The following is a 19,594-nucleotide window of genomic DNA, read 5'->3' as shown; positions in this document are numbered from 1 at the left end:
AGGAGGAGGAGGAGGAGAATCCATAACAGGTAACAAAATTGACTAAGGTGACGACGGAGTGGGGAATGGGAGGGAAGTTGGTAATAGTTATTGGGAAAGAAGAAGCCAAGACACAAAAATAACTCCTTTGATGTGTGCCCTCTTTATTTATTGCATTTGGCTTTACATACTCATCTCTCTTTAAAGATCTCATGTTTAGTACAAAAAGATGGGACTAATCTTTCCTTGGATATCTTTTATTCTGTCATTAAGTGCTCCTTCAATTCAGACTTCTTTGTTGCCCCCTTAGATAGATCAGAAAATTCTGTTGGTTTTGTTTTTTTCATGCTTACTGCCCTTCCTCCCAAAGTGAAGGCAATCAAGCTACGCTAAACACCCACATTTCTAATTTGCTAATAATGCAATTTCACTTAATGAGAAAGAGAAAGCAAATATAAACCCTACATAATGTGGTTGATGACATAATGGCTTCCCAGGCTTTTGGGATCTTCACACGAGAGCATGTCTGTGGTAAATGAATATATTTTCACTTACATTTTAACAATGATTTGTCGGAAAAGTCTTTTTTTTCCCCTGATATGTTTTTCAAAGCACACAAGCCATGCGATTAGGTTAAAAAGTTACTGTCTTTGATTAAATTGCTTTCCACAAATGACTGTTTATTGGATCTGGGAGAAATATTTGTCCTTTCAGACTTTCCAAAAATCCTGCCCTTTAGGTACTACACCCACGCTTAGGGGTTTGAAGAGTTCAAGGCTGACAGTAGCTGTGAAAAGTTTCATAGTCTTTTAAGAAAGCTCAGCGACTATGTTTGGGAAAGAGATATGTATATTATGCAGAACTGTTAGCTAATGCAGAGATTGCAACATATGGAATTCATAAAGGTCCAATTACAGAACCATCACTGTTTGCCATGGTTTTAACTTATGTAAGTTATTGATTATACTTTCATGAGATCATAATCAAAAGGTTATTCTTTGGTAATGGTGGGTTAGAAGAGCTTTATCCTGAACTTCAAAGCCATCCTCTGAGCCTCAAGAACAAAGGCTTAGAAGTTTGAACCGGGGCCAGAATCAGTCTGTATGAGTTAACGATGTTCCAGACCATCCAGGAGCCGAATCCACCTATCCACGTGCGGGAACTCTCATCACATCAGATCAATGGTCATCACTAAAAGATGACAGTTGATTCAACTTTAATGTGTCTATGTGTGTGTATGTATATTTTTAATGAATCAACTTGACTAACTATAGTGTCTGCTCTCATTTGTCATATAATCATTTATTTTGACTGTAAAATGCTGTCATATGCTGTGCTTTCAGAAGAGAGTGATTACCATTAGATAGGTATGCGTCTAGGAACAGGAATTGCAAGTACTCAAAATTTGCAGAAAACAACTCTTAGAAGTTGAAAAGCTAAGGTGTAACTTAATATAGGTAAAAAGCAATGAAGGAGGGTTCAGGTGTGTCCTAATATTCTGGCATGTGTTAAGCAGGCAAAAAACAAAGAAAACAGACTGTGAGTTTGGCTAACGTTACAAATGGGAAATCTGCTGCCCTTCTTTTACTCTTAACATCCTTACATAGATTATTACACCAAAGCAGCAAAATGCCATCATGTATAATCAGACAGAGCGATCTTTACTCTTTCTCACAGCGGCTCCTGCAAACCTACCACTAGGCTACTTTCTCTCTGGGTCTTTGGATGGATGCTCAGGCAGATCCTGGGATTTCTGTAGTCAGCCTGAGATAATAAAATGTCCTCTGATTACTTTAGTGCTAAGATTATTCTCATGCCAGTAATTAAAATCTCCTGTGTGGTAGTTAAAATTCTGACCTTTATTTAAAGTTAAGATTCTCCTCTCCCTTAGCTGCAGCTTGGTTGTTTGCAACATGGCAGACCCTTCTAAGTAGGGTCTAGCTCCTCCAGGAGAGGGGTCATGGACAAGAGAGATCAGAGGTAAGAGGCAGACAGGAGCTGACGTCACCTACAGAGTTTCCTCTGGCCCCAGAGGATGTTTAAAACTGATCTTGTTATTATGGGCGCTTTCCTGGGTTCCTCCTCTGGGATTTCCAGACAGCTTTGCGTGGGTTAAGGCATTGCTTCCCCTTGAGCTGCATGCTCGTAACCATGGTACCCATCTGCTCTGGTACAGTCACACTGGCCTCTTCGCTATTTTCATGAATGTGCCAGGTACGCTGCTACCTGAAGGACTTGGCACTAAGCATTCCCTCTGCTCTTCCCCCAGATATCTGCATAGCTTGCCCTCTCACTTGATTCCAGTCTCTAGTAAAACATCCCAGTCCAGCAGTCTTCTAAGTCTGTTCTCTCTGAAACAGCAATCCCCTACCATGCATATAAACATGTGTGTGTATATATATATATATATATATATATATGTTCTGGGATACATGTGCAGAACTTGCAGGTTTGTTACATAGGTATACACGTGCCATGGTGGTTTGCTGCACCCATCAACCCATCATCTACATTAGGTTTCTCCTAATGCTATCCCTCCTCTAGCCCCCCACCCCACAACAAGCCCAAGTGTGTGATGTTCCCCTGCCTGTGTTCTCGTTGTTCAACTCCCACTTATAAGTGAGAACACGTAGTGTTTGGTTTCCTGTTCCTGTGTTAGTTTGCTGAGAATGATGGTTTCCAGCTTCATCCATGTTCCTGCAAAGGACATGAACTCATTCTTTTTTACAGCTGCATAGTATTCCATGGTGTATATGTGCCACATTTTATTCTCTATCATCTTTCCCTACTGAAGTCTTCCACATAGTGCCTGTCATTACTTGATATATTATATGTTCATTTAAATATTTATTTAAAAATTATGTGTCTCCTCTTCTTTATCACATCAGAAGTAGGCTCCATGAGGGCCAAGGGTTTTTACTTCTTTTGTTGACTGCTGCATCCCCAGTGCCTAGAGCAGAACCTGGCACATGGTGTGTACTCAGTAAATATTTACTGGGTGAATGAATGAAAGAAGGCATGAACACAGAAAGATCAGCCAGATATAATGATTTGCTCTTCTGTGTGTATCTCAATTTGGAAAAGATTTTGTTCTTAATTGATTGGAATTAATTTACTTTTAAAGCTTTGATCAGAGCTATTGGTTGAAATGGATTCCTAGGGTAAAAGGCAAGACTTATGAAAATCAAACTTGCTTTTGGAAATATAAACACAGTAGAATTTAATCACAATACCATTTTACCTAGTCTGTGATTTCTCTTTATTCAAACTGTAATACAGGAAATTGGTTATATAGGATACAATATTGAATTTAATTTAAACAGAAGCAGATACTCTTATTAGCTAAGTTCAGGCAAATAGCATTATTATCAGAGATACTCAAAGGTAGGGAATAAGACTTCTTCTATAGTTTCGCCTTGTATAATACTGGGAAATACATGGAGATTTCCTTGTATAATACTGAGAATATATGTAATGTATAATATATATTATATATGGAATATATACACAATATATAAAATACTTATCTTGCATAATTCTGGAAAATACATGGAGATTTCCTCTCCATGTATTTCTTTTTTCATTCCTTCAAATTTGTATTAAAGAAACTAGGTTTTTGCCCTATAGAGTTTTCCATAGTCTGGATTTTACTGATTACATCTTTGTGGTAAAGTTTAACTTGTTCCCCTACCCTTTAAATTTCCTGCAAATTAATAGTTTGATAAGACATTTCTAATTTATTTTAAAGTTAAAGAAATAAGATAATTCCAACTTTGCCTGTATGTGCTAACTTGAACTAGAAAAGGAAGGTTGTTTGGGACTATTTTTACAGTCCCTTCTTTCATTCTGAACCTTACTCCACTCCCTATACCCACAATGCATTACAGAGACCCTCCCTTGATCACATCCCTCCAGCTCCCATCACCCAGGAATCTCCAAGCTGCTTTTTTCTATGGGTATTGCCACTGTCTAGGGACTCCTGCTACCACACCACACCAATAAGGGACTTTATATTGATCCTGTGTATAGTAACTAGCATTTGTTGACTGCTTACAATGTGCCAACGTTTGCACCTACTTTACATGCATTATTTGATCCTCACAACAGCACTGCAAAGTAGCCACTGGCTTCCTTGGGTTCCTCAAGCTTGCCAGAGTTCTCCCAGAGCTTATGCAACTGATCTTCCCTCTGCTTAAAAAGCGGCCCCTCCTTCACCTATTTAAAATCTGCTCACTGAGCAGATCTCAGTTCTGCCATCCTTTCTCAAGCAACCTGTTCCTGATCCCCAAGTTAAGCCAAAGTACACATTCTCAAAGAACCCCATGTACTTCTCTGAAGCCCTTTATCACAGTCTTAATTTTTTACTTACTTGATTAATGATCAGCTCCCTTCCAGCCTGCAAGCTCCATAAGGACAAATACTAGGTCTGTTTTGACTCAGCTTGGCATCTCAGGCACACACAATGCCTTACGCCTGGCACACGCCATACATATGTGTTGAATGAATGTGAGGCTAAGCCTGTATCCAAGGCCAGCTAGTAAATAGTAGAGTTCGAATTCAAGCCAAGCTGGTCTCACTCTAGCCTGGGTTTCATCCACATTCTCCGCAGCCTCGTGGCCATTGTTATTTAGACTGTTGACTTTCTCCCTTCAAGAGTCAGCTCTGGACCAACTTAGTCTCCCTTGTTGACTCCTTTTCCCATTTCCCGCTGACTGCTTACTGGGACCCAATGTCTACTTCTCTCAGCCAAGGCTTTGCAAGTATACTTGAGCTTCTGTTTCACTGAAAGTCAGAAATTTCATTACTTGAGTGGACATGGTAAAAAGTGACTTACCTATTTTTTAGACTATACTAACTTAACCCAATGTTTGCATTCATTTTTTAGAAACATTTTTTGAGCCACAAAAAATAGATTAGTCACTGTGGATTCAAATAAGAAGAGAAAAAAACTCTTCCAATGAGGAGAGTTTAATTGGGGTAGGGGCCAAGGGGAAGAGACAAGAACATAGATTTTTACTGTAAGTACAATAGTAAAGATGAGGAAAAGGGAACAGGAAAGAAGCATCTGTAGCAAGGGAAGTTTTACCAAAGAGATGACATTTCATCCCAGCTTGGAGAGGTAAGTCAAAATCTGTTTTGCGGACAAGTGCAGGGAGTGGACACTCCAGGCATAGAGTATGAAATAAGATTCGTGACAGAGGCTGGTGGCTCAGTTGACTTGAAGTTTGCTATGGCCAGATCAAAGACCTGTGAGGCAGGATGTGGGAGAAGAGGCTGGTGGGCAGAGCTGGAGAGAAAGTTGTAGCCAAAGTCTTCATTGTAATAAGAAACCATTAAGGGTGTTAAGTAGGAGCAGTGATATATTCCAGTTGGCATTTAAGAAGAAAAACTGGATAATGGTGCCGATTGAGGGGATTGAGGGAATAAATCTGGAGAGCATGAGTTACCAGGGAGGTAGGTTCGGGCACAGGACCATGAGGGAGAAATGTCTGAATTTTGGTCGTAACATTGGAAAGGAAAAGACAGGAATAAAGCTGAGAAATCAATGAAAATTTGTGGAGGTAGTTGGTAAGAAAGAAGTTTGGCGTCTAGAAAAACCGCCAAGTTTATGTCTTGGGTAATAGGTAATTATGCTTTCTTAAGGAATACTAATGAACAGCCTCATTGGGAAGATAATGAGTTAGTCCATTATCTTTCCAATGTTAAGTCTGAAGGGATATGTCTGGTACACAGTTGTCAATATGAATCTAGAGATTAGGAGAAGGGTGAAAACTGGAGATAAAAAACTTGGAGGCTAATGAAATGTAGGTGTAATTTGAAGTCGTAGAAGTAGATAAGATGCCCCCAAGAAGACAGCATAAGCCAGAAGAGCAGACAAGTAGTTGTTTCCTGGGAACATCAACATTTAAGACAATGGTTCTTAACTTTTTTGAGTCATAGATTCTTGTGAGAATGTGACGAAAGCTACAGTCGGCTCCCCCCAGAAAAATATTCATATGCATATGAACATCAAAGCTATGGGTTCTGTAAGGATGCATAGACCCATATTCAGAACTTTTCTTTTTTTGAGGTGCAATTATAGACAGAAGAGCATGTGAAGGTGACTAGAGAAAGTGATTGGAGAAGGAGAAGGAAAACTCAGAGAGAGTCGTTATGTATACATCAAAAAAGAAGAGAAGGAGAAGTTAATTTTCATTAAAATTTTCATAGAAGACAGGAGAGAGAAAGATGGGAAAAGGCTTATTGGTCTAACAGCTTGGAGGTCATCAGTAACCTTTTATGAGAAATTTTAATAGTGACTGGGGCAAAAACCATACTGTAGTAAAGACTGATGGGCAAGAAAACTGAGGCCGTGGTTATTGACTCTTTTAAAAGCATGATTATGATGGTAGAGACAGGGTTTTTAATCTTTTCGTCACATTAGCATACCTACATGAGCACAGATGGCATAAATAATGGGGCCAGAGGATGTGGAAAGGAACCAGGATTGGATATGGATAGACTATTTGTAGATAGATGGGGGGAATGTTGAGAGGATTCGTATATAGTAATCTCTGTTTTCTTTGTGGATATTGACATCAGTTGAGAGAAGATAGCAGGAATCGGACAGCATGCCTGGGGGGAAACTATGAAACTGTCGTGTGTACGAGAAGGGAAAGACTAGTGATGTTTACAAGAATTTCTTGGGGATTGGGAGGACAATTGAAGTTGGCCACATAGATTTAGTTAGTCCTCGGATTATGGCTTGTCATCATCAGTACTCCTCAGGAAATTTTCAATTCTGCCTTAGTTTCTCTTTTTCTTAAACAGAATGAATAATGCATGTATGAGTAACAACTCTTAAATAGCAAATGACTAGAAGAGCTTAGAAGATTAAAAGAGCCAAGTATGTTCTACCTTCTAGGCAATGACTTTTTCTAAAGTGTAAAATAAAATTTATCGAATACAAGACTGTTCTTAAAATCTTCTTTGGTAAGACTAGTTTTGGACCTTGAAAATCAGTAACCAAGAGGTTACAGACTTTTTTTAGCTGTTTGACTCTTAGGTAAGAACAGAACAAACTGCTCATTAGAAGATATCTTGTAACATAGTATTCTGAAATATGCAATTGCAATTACTTGAACAAAAATGTCAAATTAAGGCACTTCTCATAACCTTTATGAAAATATCTAATGCATTTTTTCAAAACATTAAGCAACGGGGGAAAGTCTGTGGTTTTTTCGTCCTTTTTTAAAAATCAGATAAGTTAATACTGTCCATGTGGATTCAATGAAAAAACACTAAAGAATTTAAGAAAACTACCTAGAGGTAAACTAAGAAAAATATGACCTAATTTTAAATATTTTGGAAGTCACCACTGAATATACCTCCTGATATTTCAGGTTTAAAATTTTGACATTTACTTTTTATAAATAGAATGAAGTAAATATACACCCCTTGAGGTAACTATGCATTTTAAAGAACTGCGAAAGAAATGGAACATTAATTTTGCCTCTTTGAGCTACTTATATGTGCTACTCAAGTTTTTATGTACACTTTGTAAATATCATTCTGTCCTAAAAATTTTGATTTGCTGAAATATATCACCATGTGAAATGCATGAAGGAGAGAACAAGGGAATGAGATATTGATGAAGAACAAATGTACTGCATGAGGTGTGAAGGTAATTGCTCAGGGTTTTTTGTTTTGTTTTGTTTTGTTTTGTTTTATCCCCCCAAGATGGAGTCTTGCTCTGTCACCCACGCTGGAGTGCAGTGGCACAATTTTGGCTCACAGAAACCTCTGCCTCCCAGGTTTAAGCAATTCTCCTGCCTCAGCCTCCAGAGTAGCTGCGATTACAGGTGTGCACCACCATGCCCAGCTAATATTTTTAATTATTATTTTTAGTAGAGATGAGGTTTCATTATGTTGGGCAGGCTAGTCTTGAACTCTTGACCTCATGATCCACCACCTAGGCCTCCTAAAGCGCTGGGATTACAGGTGTAAGCCACCACGCCCAGACAATTGCTCAGATTTTAAAAAATTATTAGTAAAGAAATAGCTCTTAGCACAGTTCTCTTTTCCCTTCATACAGATGAATACTCAATGACTGCTTCTGAAGCTTTAAGAAAAGAAATATTCAAATGTAAGCCTTGAGATGAGATGGAAAAAAAAAAAAAAAAAAAAACACTAGGAAAGAGATTCCTTTTCCCTTTCCAGAACTGTCTCCCTCTCCCTTCTTCTTCCAAGTACCTGCACACACACTGCTGCTTTCTGGGCACCTCCATGCTCTGGAATCATCATCTTGCCTTAGCATCTAACAGAAATGTGTCATTGTGTTCTCAAGTTTCTCCACGCTGTTTCTTTTTCCACACCTCCTGTTTAGACTGTCCCTGGTCCCCACAGTGTCAACCACACCACTTGTAATGACATTTTCTTTCCTCAGTCCCTTATCTTGCCCCACCTTAGTTGCCTAATGCTTCCTTCCTCCCCATGCCCAATTTTTAGGTTGGCATCGACCCAGGATTTTGCTACTGCTTGAGTTGGAGCAGGCTTACTGTGAGGAGGAGGCACTTGTCCTGGAAGTTGGAGGGGAACAGAAGTTTTCAGAAGCCCCACTGCTGCCTACACAACCCTTTCCATTATAAATTTTGGCAAACCAGTGAAAGCAGTGTGCTGAACAGGGCAAAATTTGGTTTAAATTCTACTTCATATTTATACCAATACCTTTTTTTTTTTCAATTTTTAGATGAGCTGAAAAAAGTGTTTTCCATTTCCCAATGCTTTGCTTTTCTACTTTTCTGCCATCCCCTCCTCAAAAAATATAAATAAAAAACCTTAACTGTTGGTTTTATTTAATACAAAATAGCAGTATATCCCTCTGTTGCTTCTCTATCTTTAGACATCTTGAAAGAGAGTGACTAACCAACGATTTGTCAGATAGCCAGGTCTGTTTCTGGTTTGCACGAGCAGTGGTGATTCCAAACCCTAGGAGGAAAAAATGGAAAATGTCTTAGAAATTTCAGATTCATGTGAAGCCAAACTGTGATCTCCTGCCAGTTTTAGTTTACAAAACTCTCATAGTCTTGGATATGTTTATTTGAACTTCAAGTTTTAATATCACCATTATATTCCAATAACTTCACTCCCTCAGTCCAGCCCACTGGCTGGGGTCTAGTCTAGTGTATATAAAAACAATGACTAGAACAGAAGAAGTTGGCTAACCGAGATTTTCTTTTTAAGCAATGTTTCTTCCATTGCCTGTTTAAGCCACGGTCAGTAAAATAAATAGTGAGTCTGCATGAGAAGGCGCTTTCCCTTTTCCTTTTTGAAACAAGTTCTTCTAAGTGCTAGTTTCAAAAGGAGGCTGGGAAAAATAGTCATTGTTGATACAGGTTGAGCATTCCTAATCCAAAATCTGAAATTCTCCAAAATCTGAAACTTTCTGATGGCCGACACCACAAGTGGAAAATTCCACACCTGACTTTGTGTGACTAATCGCAAAATTATTTAAAGTATTATATACAACTACCTTCAGCCTATAAGGTGTATATGAAACGTGGATGAATTCTGTGTTTAGACTTGGGTCCCATCCCCAAGATACCTTATTATATATATTCAAATATTCCAAAATTTGAAAAAAAATCTAAAATCCAAAACACTTCCGGTCCCAAGCAATTTGCATAAGGGATATTCAATCTGTATTTCACAGTTTCCCAGTGATAGCGCAATTACATCCTGTAATTTATAGAAGGCAAAGTGACTGGAAACCCAAGAGGGAAATATAAACCAGAAGAGCCTTGGGCAAAGTCTTGTGTCAGAACAGGAGCTCATCTACATTGTCTCCTTACGTTCTTTCTGGGAGCCTGATTGCCAAAGCTTTGTGCCAGAACCAGCATAAAACAGTTATAAACTAAACACAGATCAGGTAGATAACAAATGTCAGTGTTTGATTATTCTTTTTTCAAAAGTGTTCTGTATTCTCAATTGTGGGCTGCAATGACTGACCACACAGAAAAGTAAGAGAGAAGTTTTTGGCCCATAAAAGTAACTAAGCAATTGCCAAAACAGAAAAGCTGCTACCTGTCACTAGAATCAGAGGCTAATGCCATTTTACCACAACAATGTGTTCTGGAAGGCACCGGGTTTACACTTCTGGATGCTTCTCAGTAGGCCATTCATTCACTTATTCAGCAAATATTTTTCAAATGCCTTGCTGTGCACAATGTTGAGTGAGTCTCCAGTAGACCATTGGAAAAAATATGTCGTCCCATTCTTAGCCACAAGGAATCCAACATTTAGATGAGAATACAAGATATAAACATATGAAAAGTTTAATAATAATGCATAGTGGTAGATGTTTAAGGGCCAAGCTGGTTTAAGTCCTGTTGAAGGTCAGTAGAGGTTAAATCACTGCAATATAGGCATGGCTATGGTATCACTTCAGGCCAGTGAGCTCCAGAAGATGATCCCTGTTGGGGAGTAGTGAGAGATAAAAAGACAAAGGAACCAGGCTGTGGAGACACGTAACAGGCTGAAGGCCTTATCCCAGCCATAAGCAGGGACAGGAAAGGATTGTAACATGGCAAAAGTGGTGGTTTAATTTGATGTATTGGCCACTTTTAAAGAGAAAGGCAAAAAGAATATTTCAAAGAATGTTATAATAATGCCAATATGAGGAAATAAATGCTGGATTCAGGTGGAAGTGGTGGGGATGAAAGGAAGGTACAGAATCATAAGATATAAAAGAAGAAAGGATAAGATTTTGGTGTATTTCTGTGGGGACATGAGATAGAGGTAAGAAACAGCAATAACCCTGAGATTCAGTATCTGTTCATTGAAACAATAACCAGACTGTTGGCAGCTAAAAAGAAATCAAGTGGGGCTGGGCACAGTGACTCATGCCTGTAATCCCCACTACTTGGAAGGGTGAGATAGGAGGATGGCTCAAGCCCAGGAAGTTGAGGCTACAGTGAGCCATGATTGTGCTACTGCATCCCAACCTGGGCAACAGAGTGAGTGAGACGCAAAAAAAAAAGAAAAAGAAAAGGAGAGGAGAGGAGAGGAGAGGCAAAAGGGAAAAGGGGAAAGGAAAAAGGGAAAAGGGAAAAGAAAAGAGAAATCAAGTGGGGAAGCTGATTTTGGAAGATAATTAACCAGGCTCCAAGAACGTGAGCATGGGCACGAGACAGATGGCAAGAAGAGTCTGCGCTTTGGAAGGAGGATGTGAATGGTTCATGTTGAGCATCACTGTCTATAGGGAAATGGTTCAATCTGTGAAAATACCTGAGTTTCATAACAATATAAAAAGAGTCTTAGTTATTTTATATGCTTATGAACTGAGAGGAGAGTCAATGAGGAAACGCAGGAAAATCAAGAAGTGGTTTGAGAATCAGAAGAGTGTCACAGAGTCCAAGGATAGTGAACTTTGAGTTTGAAGGATGAAATTTTGCAGAGGTAACAAGAATAATTGAGGAAGAATGTGAGATCTGGCAATTTTTGCCCTAGATGTTCAGATTATTTTAATCATTGGGCATGCTTATTTGTTTTGTTTGGGTCTTTAACATTGAACTGTTTTCCTTCCTTGCTGATTTTAGATTTTTTCTGGCCCTTCACATACAGTATAGGATCTATTTCGTATCTCTTTAGTACCTCTCATACCCAGTGAATCTGCTAATCTGAATTCACTTGTATGCTATAATAATAATAGGCTGTTGTGATAATTAAATAAAGTAACTGCAGTATAATAAACATTCAACAAAAATTATTTGAAAATTTTCAAACCTTACGGCTTCTGTGTGCTTTGTGTCTATAAATGCCTGAAGCCTTCTTTAGAACAAAGATGATAACTTTATTGTTTTAATGTTCTTCCATGAACACTTAGGCCAGCATCATGATATATGGGTTAAAAGAGGTTTGAAGACCTTGGTTTTATAAAAGATCTTTGATTCTTAACTCAGAGGCGCCTACAATTATTGTGCTTATTAGATTAAGTACATGCCATAAACATAGAACTTCAAAGGTAGAAGAGAAATACTGGATTCTCTTCGTTCCTCGCAATGGTTAATGCAATTCTCTGCTTCCTTTCTCTATGTCTACCCCAAAAGGAGTGCCAGAGCAAAGGCCTTATGAGTTGTCCCATTTTGCTGTTTAAATGATGTCTTCATCTCATCTGGAAGGAACAATCCTAATATTCAGCCAAGTCAATTGGAAGCAAGTTAAATGACCTCCAGCACTCCTCTCTTGATAATATTTGGGTGTCTTTTATGCTTCTCCATGAAAAGAAAATTTACTGCATGGCAAACCAGGCCAGTGAATTATTCTCCTGAATAGACCCATTCTTTGTTTGAATACAAAGCAACCTTTTCATGTGTTTCCCAGATAATCACTCTGTTTGCCTTTACCTGAGTTTACTCTAGTGTCATTTAATAGAAAATGTCTTTTTTCCTAATAGAGGTTTTAGACTCTCCGATACACCAATTCTCTATTACTTTTCATGCTCTGAGTTCCTTTTATCTAAATAATATATCTACAATTTGTGGAAATTGTTCCCAAACTTTAAAGCTAGTTCTCTGTTCTCTTTGACATAGAATTTAGATTTTATTTGCTCTCAAGTTTTTCCAATGCAGAGATTTGGGTCTAAGAATATTTATATTATAAATAAAGTAGAAACAGAAAGTCCTGTCTAGAAGTTAGAGTATGGCATAAATATATTGTTCATCAGCCATTTATTGTGGCTTTTAATTTAAGCTCTTAGATTAAATGAAGGATATATTTACTCTGTAGTTCATAATACTATATTTATAGAAATATTTTTACAGTATTGGTGGTTTTAGATTTCTTTACAATGGCAAAGTAAAACTTTGAAAGAAGTTAGTATCAACATCAGAGATAAAAGGTTAATTTCTAAATGGTTTTCAAGTTAAAATTTTTCTTTTTTCTTTTCTTTTTTTGATCTTAAAACTTTCCAGTGTAAAGTTAGAATTTTTAAAGAGGCAATGAAAACCACAGACAAAATCTTTTTTTAAGAAATGTACCAAGTACCCAGGAAATTACATGTTTCACAGATTCATGCACCGTTAGTTATCATCTTCAGCAAGAAAGAAAACGATTTACTCTAGTAACGGCCTTTTGCTGATAAGATCCAAGAAAGAAACCAGTTCCTGCCTTATGATACAGTCTTATTAGAATAAGACAAATGTTTACTGATTCTCAAAGAAATAAAAGGGACACGTTTGTGTAAAGTTTGTTATTGATTAGATCAGAGTATTGGGTGTCCAGAGAAATCTATTAAGCCTGGCTGCATCATGTGGAGCAGTCGTGCCACTGCTCATTATCAACTCTCTGATGCTACATATAACAGATTCCATGCTTCTCAGCCTACCTTCTGTGGCCATACCTGAAGGTTCTGTAAAGTTATGTTTCTGGCCTCTGAATGAAATTTTTTCAGTTCCATATTCTTGGAACATCATCAAAGTTTTTTGAAAGAAGGAGACATTCAGAAGCTATTTTATGCGAATTGCTGTTTCCTTGAAGCACATTTTCAAGGAGACGTGCGAGAGATTTAGATAAAATTGTTGTATACACACAGCCATGTTAAATAGATGTTCAAGAAGAATATTTTATCTATGATCAGAGAATTATGGAAAAAGAATCATCAGCCACATAACTGAAAGGAGGGTACATGATTAATGCTGTTTTTTAAAATAAATGCACTTATTTCACTAAAAGATATAAATTCACATATAGAAAATCTGAAAAAGAGAGAAAAGGAAAAAAATCACCATCAATTCTACACAATCATTGTTTTAATCTGGGTGTCTAGTTTCTATTAAAAGTTTATTTTTAGTTAAATTATATTTATTAAATATAAAAATAAAAGTATTGTAGTTTTACAAATGTAATTTTAAAATATATCACACATAGGAAGGTATATTTAATTTATAATGTGACAAAGCTCAAAGATATAATTATGGGGTAGTAAATGATAACTTACATGGTATTTGACCTTTTCATTTCAAAGTTTTTGCATTCTATCCATTCAGTTCTTTTCCAACATTATATGTACTGTTAATAAAGTGTTTAGAATGTTTTGGCACATGGTGTGTGTTACACCCATGTTTATTGTGTGATTGTTGTTACTGTACTTAGTAATATAAATAATTCAAATGTTATTCATTATAAGGGCATGTATCACTAATCCTTTCATAGTGCCAAATAAAATATATTTTAGAACAATGTGTTAAATGATACATATTATCTAGTAAAGTGTAGAGGGAAGTGCAGGTGGTAGAAGTCATTTAAAACACCTGGATTCATGAAAATTAATCCACTTTTAATAGTCATTGGTTTTTCCTGCAGGGAGAGGCATATTGTTCTCTCTTTCAAAGGAATTCATTCCAAATTGAATCACCTTTCGTGACAACACTCCTTTCATCAGACTTCTTATAAACCTCTGCCTTCCCTTAAACAGGGGACAGATTTCCTGCCTTGTGACCCTTTATTCTGAGGGCCATCCTAGTGAATCAATTTTATAAATTAATTTACACAATGTTGTTACCCACCTAGGGAACTGTTCACAGTGGTCTTCTGGAACCTTGACCACAACTCGCAGGAGGGGATGCAGTGGGAATTTGGTCCATGAAGGTGCTCCTTTTGGCCTAGTGAAACCAGGAAGTATTTCTCAATTCACTTCAAGTATAGACAAGTTCCCACAGTATCTGAGACTACCCCTTGGCATTATTATCCTCATAGGAAGTCCTTAATACCTGCTGCATGTGATACTGTGATTTAAAGCAGCAAATTGTTTGAATGTCTACCATGTATCTCTTAATATCTTTCATGTTGTAAAATAAATTTTATATTGCTTGCAGAGTCATATTCTTTTTTAACCTCCTTCGGGTCCATGTTAATGTAATTTCTTTAATTAATGGATAGAATGCAAAAATTAATTAATATATTTAATTAATTACATTAATGTAGTCCTGGGTGTGGAACTGAATGGATAGAATGCAAAAAAATTAATTAATTAAATTCATTACATTAAATTAATGTAATTCTGGATGTCTCTACAAGTAACTGCAGAACCACTCAACTTACCTAACTCTCATGTTAGCATTGGTGCTGTTTATTGATTGTTCTTTATTTCTAAGCAAGAACATATTGTTACCAACACAACCCGCCCCCCTCTTTTTTTTTGAGACAGAGTCTCACTCTGTCACCCAGGTTGGAGTGCAGTGGCATGTTCTCAGCTCATGACAACCTCTGCCTCCCAGGTTCAAGCTGGAAGCTGGTAACTGAGGGAGGAGACTTATGAAAACAATATTGATGATAATAATAACAATCTCTAATGCTTATAAATTTGTGTAATGTTGGCATTATTTCTTCCTTAATGTTAGTGAGAATTTACCAGGGAAGCCATTTGACCCTGGAATTTTTTTTGTTGGAGGGTTTTACAATTTTGAATATAATTTCCTTAACAGACATACTTGATATTTCATGTCAGATGTGTTCATTTGTGTTTCTCAAGGAGTTCATTTTATCAAAGTCATTGAATTTATTGGTGTAACATTGACAGCAATATGTTTTCTTGCTTAAATGTCTATAGCATCTCTAGTGATGCCTCTCTTTCACTTTTTTTTTTTTCCTTGAGACAGAGTCTTGCTCTGTTGCCCAGGCTAGAGTGCAGTGGTGCTATCTTGGCCCACGGCAGCCTCCACCTCATGGGTTCAAGCAATTCTCCTGCCTCAGCCTCCCAAGTAGCTGGAACTATAGGTACCCACCACCACATCCAACTAATTTTTGTATTTTTAGTAGAGATGGGGTTTCACCATGTTGGCCAGGCTGATCTCGAACTCCTGACCTCAAGTGATCCGCCTGTCTCAGCCTCCCAAAGTGCTGAGATTATAGGCATGAGCCTCCACGCCTGGCCTTCACAAACCCTTTTAATAATCCAGTTGGGAATCTATTAAGCATTAAAGCTCTATAGTGAGATTATGCATCATTACTTTCAATATTCACGGCCATTTGAGTAGCAGGAATCATTTTCTCAACTAGACTTAGTGGGTAAATGAACATGTTTGCAATGTAAAAGTTTGTGGCTTGCTGTCTTATTGTGATGGTGGTTTTTGCATTTTTTGGCTTTTCTCTCCATAATAAATTGAGACATTAAATATAAACCTTTCAAAGGGAATGAGAGTAAAAAATAAATGTTAACAGCAAGATTATGAAATTTGAGACTTCATTACAACTCTCCAAATTCTGATCAAAAGACTCACTTTAGAACTTAGAATTAGGAGTATTAAAGAATGACTAAAATAGCTGAGATGGATTTTAGTCAATAACTGGTTTGACATCACTTATTTCCCTAAGAGAATTTGTTTTCTCATTCTTTTATAAAGACAGCAATTAATATAATTTAAGTTAAAAGTTTACTGGGCGGGCATAGTGGCTAACACCTGTAATCCCAGCACTTTGGTAGGCCAAGGCAGGCAGATCACTTGAGGTCAGGAGTTCAAGACAGACCCTGGCAACATGGTGAAACCCGGTCTCTACTAAAAATACAAAAATTAGCCGGGCGTGGTGGCGTATGCCTGTAATCCCAGCTACTCAGGAGGCTGAGGCAGGAGACTCACTTGAACCTGGGAAGCAGAGGTTGCAGTGAGCTGAGACTGCACCACTGCACTCCAGCCTGGGCAACAGAGCAAGACTCTGTCTCAAAAAACAAACAAACAAACAAAAACCCCCCAAAAACAGACTGACTATTGTGACTATTTTTAATGTTTTTAGGGATCAGATCACTTCTCTCCAGAGTCTAACACAGAAGGGTGAGTTGTGCCTACCCAGTATCTTAGATGCCGTGTGCTCCAGAGTTCCTGTAATGAAAATTATCTCTGCCCCATCAGATGGACAATGAATTCAGTGGTGCCTTCTCCCTCTCTGTGGTTTCCATGTTACTAACTGTCAGTGCCTTTTTCTGTAGGCAGAATACTTCTATGAATTCCTGTCCTTGCGCTCCCTGGATAAAGGCATCATGGCAGATCCAACCGTCAATGTCCCTCTGCTGGGAACAGTGCCTCACAAGGCATCAGGTGGGTGGTCTTTGCCTGAAGCAAGGTTTACACTTAAAATGTAATGATGATGAGAATATTTAAGATGCAAATGTCCTACATCAGAGAGGTTATGAGATGTTTTCCTAAAGAGATCTGTTGATTTTAGGACAGTTCAGTTGTTATTCTGTGGGCAAAGGATTAAGATGGGAGTGAAGAGATTATGGTTATATAATTTTCTAAAAATTCAGAATAGACCTAGCCCAGCCCACACTAAGTTCACAAATGATTCAAGACATTTTTAAAGAAAAAAAAAGAAGAAATAAACACATCTAGTGAGATATATTTGGCCAATGTATGGATTAATATGACACACAAAAATGTGGCAAAGATACAAAGTAAGTGATTGGGGGGCAAATGGGGTAAGTCAAGAAAATTCCCCAAAAGTTAGCATTGTATTCAATTAGAATTTGAAGGAGAGAGGAGACATGGAAAAGTGGGAGAAAGGGGTTCAACGTTTCTAGTCTAATGATCCTTCTTTGCTAAGAAAATAATAGTACGTGATATTTGTTTCAAACTTTTCAGCTTACAGCAGACCTACTCTTGCGTTATCTAATTTGCATACTAGCAGTGAGTCAAATCCAGAATTGCAGCTCCATTTTCTACATTAAAAAATTAAGACTTAGGAGATTTGACTGACTTGCCCAAAGTCAAATATTAGGATAGTAATAAGCAGTAGAGTTGAGACTAGAGCCCAGGATTCTGACTTTTAGAAATATATAGAGATCACAAGTCACCTTGTGTTAACATCCTAATGTATTTCCTTCTAATCTTTTTTCTCTGAATTTTTACATACTTGTGGTAATACATATTTGGTTTTGCATCATGATTTTTTTTTTTTTGCTTTTAACCTTTTAACATAACCATTTCCTATGTCATTATGGATTTTTTCTAAAGTTGTTTTTAATGATCTTACAATATTCTATTTTATGGATATACCATAATTTGTATACCCATTCCCTTATTACTTGTTAATGACATTGTTTTTAGAGTTTGAATATAGAAATATCACAATTTTTTTAAACTAATGGATGGTAACTTCCAGCACATAGGAGCCCTAATTTTTGTTCACTGTGGCTCCACCCCAGGGCCCAGCACAGAGCAGGTATTCAGAAAGTAATTGTTGGATTAATGTGCATACCAAAATCCTGGTGCTTATCTCATTACTTTGTTAAAATTGATTCCTAAAAGTTGAATTATTGTGTCAAAGGATAGGAACTATGAGCTTTTTAAAGATCCTTAAAACAATTTGCCAAAATGCCAAATTACTTTCCATAAAGGTTATCATACCCGTTTTTACCCTGGTTAAGCAATAGGGAGATGCTTGGCTTACTCTAATCTCATCAACATAGGTTATTGATCACATTAACTACTTCAGTGGCTAATAAAGTAAAAAGTCAGGCCAGGTGTGGTGACTCACACCTATAATCCCAACACTTTCAGGGGCTGAGGGAGGAGGCTTCCTTGTGCCCAGGAGTTCAAGACCAGCCTGGGCAACATAGTGAGACTCTGTCTCAACAAAATTTTAAAAAATTAGCCAGGTATGATGGCACATGCCCATAGTCCCAGACACTTAAGAGGCTGAGGCAGGAGGGTTGTTTGAGCTGGGGAATGAGCTATGATCATACCACTGCACTCCAGCCTGGGCAACAGAGCAAAAAAGAAAAAAGTCAGTCTCAAAAAAGATAAAAGAAAGAAAAAGTAAAAAGTCATTTATCACAGTCTTCTTTTGGTATTTTTTATTCCTATTAAGGAAAAAAATATTTTCTTGTATCTTTTTTTTTTTTTTTTTTTTTTTTTGAGGCGGAGTCTCGCTCTGTCGCCCGGACTGGAGTGCAGTGGCCGGATCTCAGCTCACTGCAAGCTCCGCCTCCCGGGTTTACGCCATTCTCCTGCCTCAGCCTCCCGAGTAGCTGGGACTACAGGCACCCGCCACCTCGCCCGGCTAGTTTTTGTATTTTTAGTAGAGACGGGGTTTCACCGTGTTAGCCAGGATGGTCTCGATCTCCTGACCTCGTGATCCGCCCGTCTCGGCCTCCCAAAGTGCTGGGATTACAGGCTTGAGCCACCGCGCCCGGCCTCTTGTATCTATTAAAGCATGAAAAATGTGTACCATGCTCATTTTTATATTGAGATAATAGTGTTCTTCCTACTGATCTGCAAAGCTTGTTGTATATTAGGTATATTTACCACTTATTGTATATTTTTCAATTTAACATTTATATTTTATTTTATTTTAGAGGAGAATATGCAGAGGCTTTAAAATCCTATGTGGTCAAACCTATCTTTTCCTTTGCAATTTTTTCCACTGCATTTATGTTTTGGTACTAATTCCTATTTCAGAAAGCAGTTAAGTGATAACTTACATATGCATCTAGCATTTTATAAAAATTTACTTTTGGATTATGAAATAAGGCTCTAACCTGAATTATTTTTGAGTCATTAACTTTTCTGACATGAGAAGTTGAATTGATTCAAGATATACTGTTTACTGCACATTAAGTTTTTCTACACATAGGGTATGTCTA

At 37.6% G+C, this 19,594-nt stretch overlaps 1 protein-coding gene across 2 annotated transcripts in view; it reads left to right on the top strand.

Moving 5' to 3' along the window:
* WIF1 (WNT inhibitory factor 1) overlaps nucleotides 1-19,594 on the top strand; it is a 71,724-nt gene that overhangs the window by 27,826 nt on the left and 24,304 nt on the right. For both annotated transcript variants that reach the window (XM_011929238.1, XM_011929237.1), the window contains exon 3: nucleotides 16,940-17,048. In XM_011929238.1, coding sequence (XP_011784628.1) covers nucleotides 16,940-17,048 — 109 coding nt within the window. The remainder of the gene's footprint in view (nucleotides 1-16,939; nucleotides 17,049-19,594) is intronic.

Source organism: Colobus angolensis, unplaced genomic scaffold (genome assembly GCF_000951035.1).
Source record: "Colobus angolensis palliatus isolate OR3802 unplaced genomic scaffold, Cang.pa_1.0 Scaffold80, whole genome shotgun sequence".
NCBI classification, from domain to species: Eukaryota; Metazoa; Chordata; class Mammalia; order Primates; family Cercopithecidae; genus Colobus; species Colobus angolensis.
This window is presented reverse-complemented; position numbering and strand designations above follow the sequence as displayed.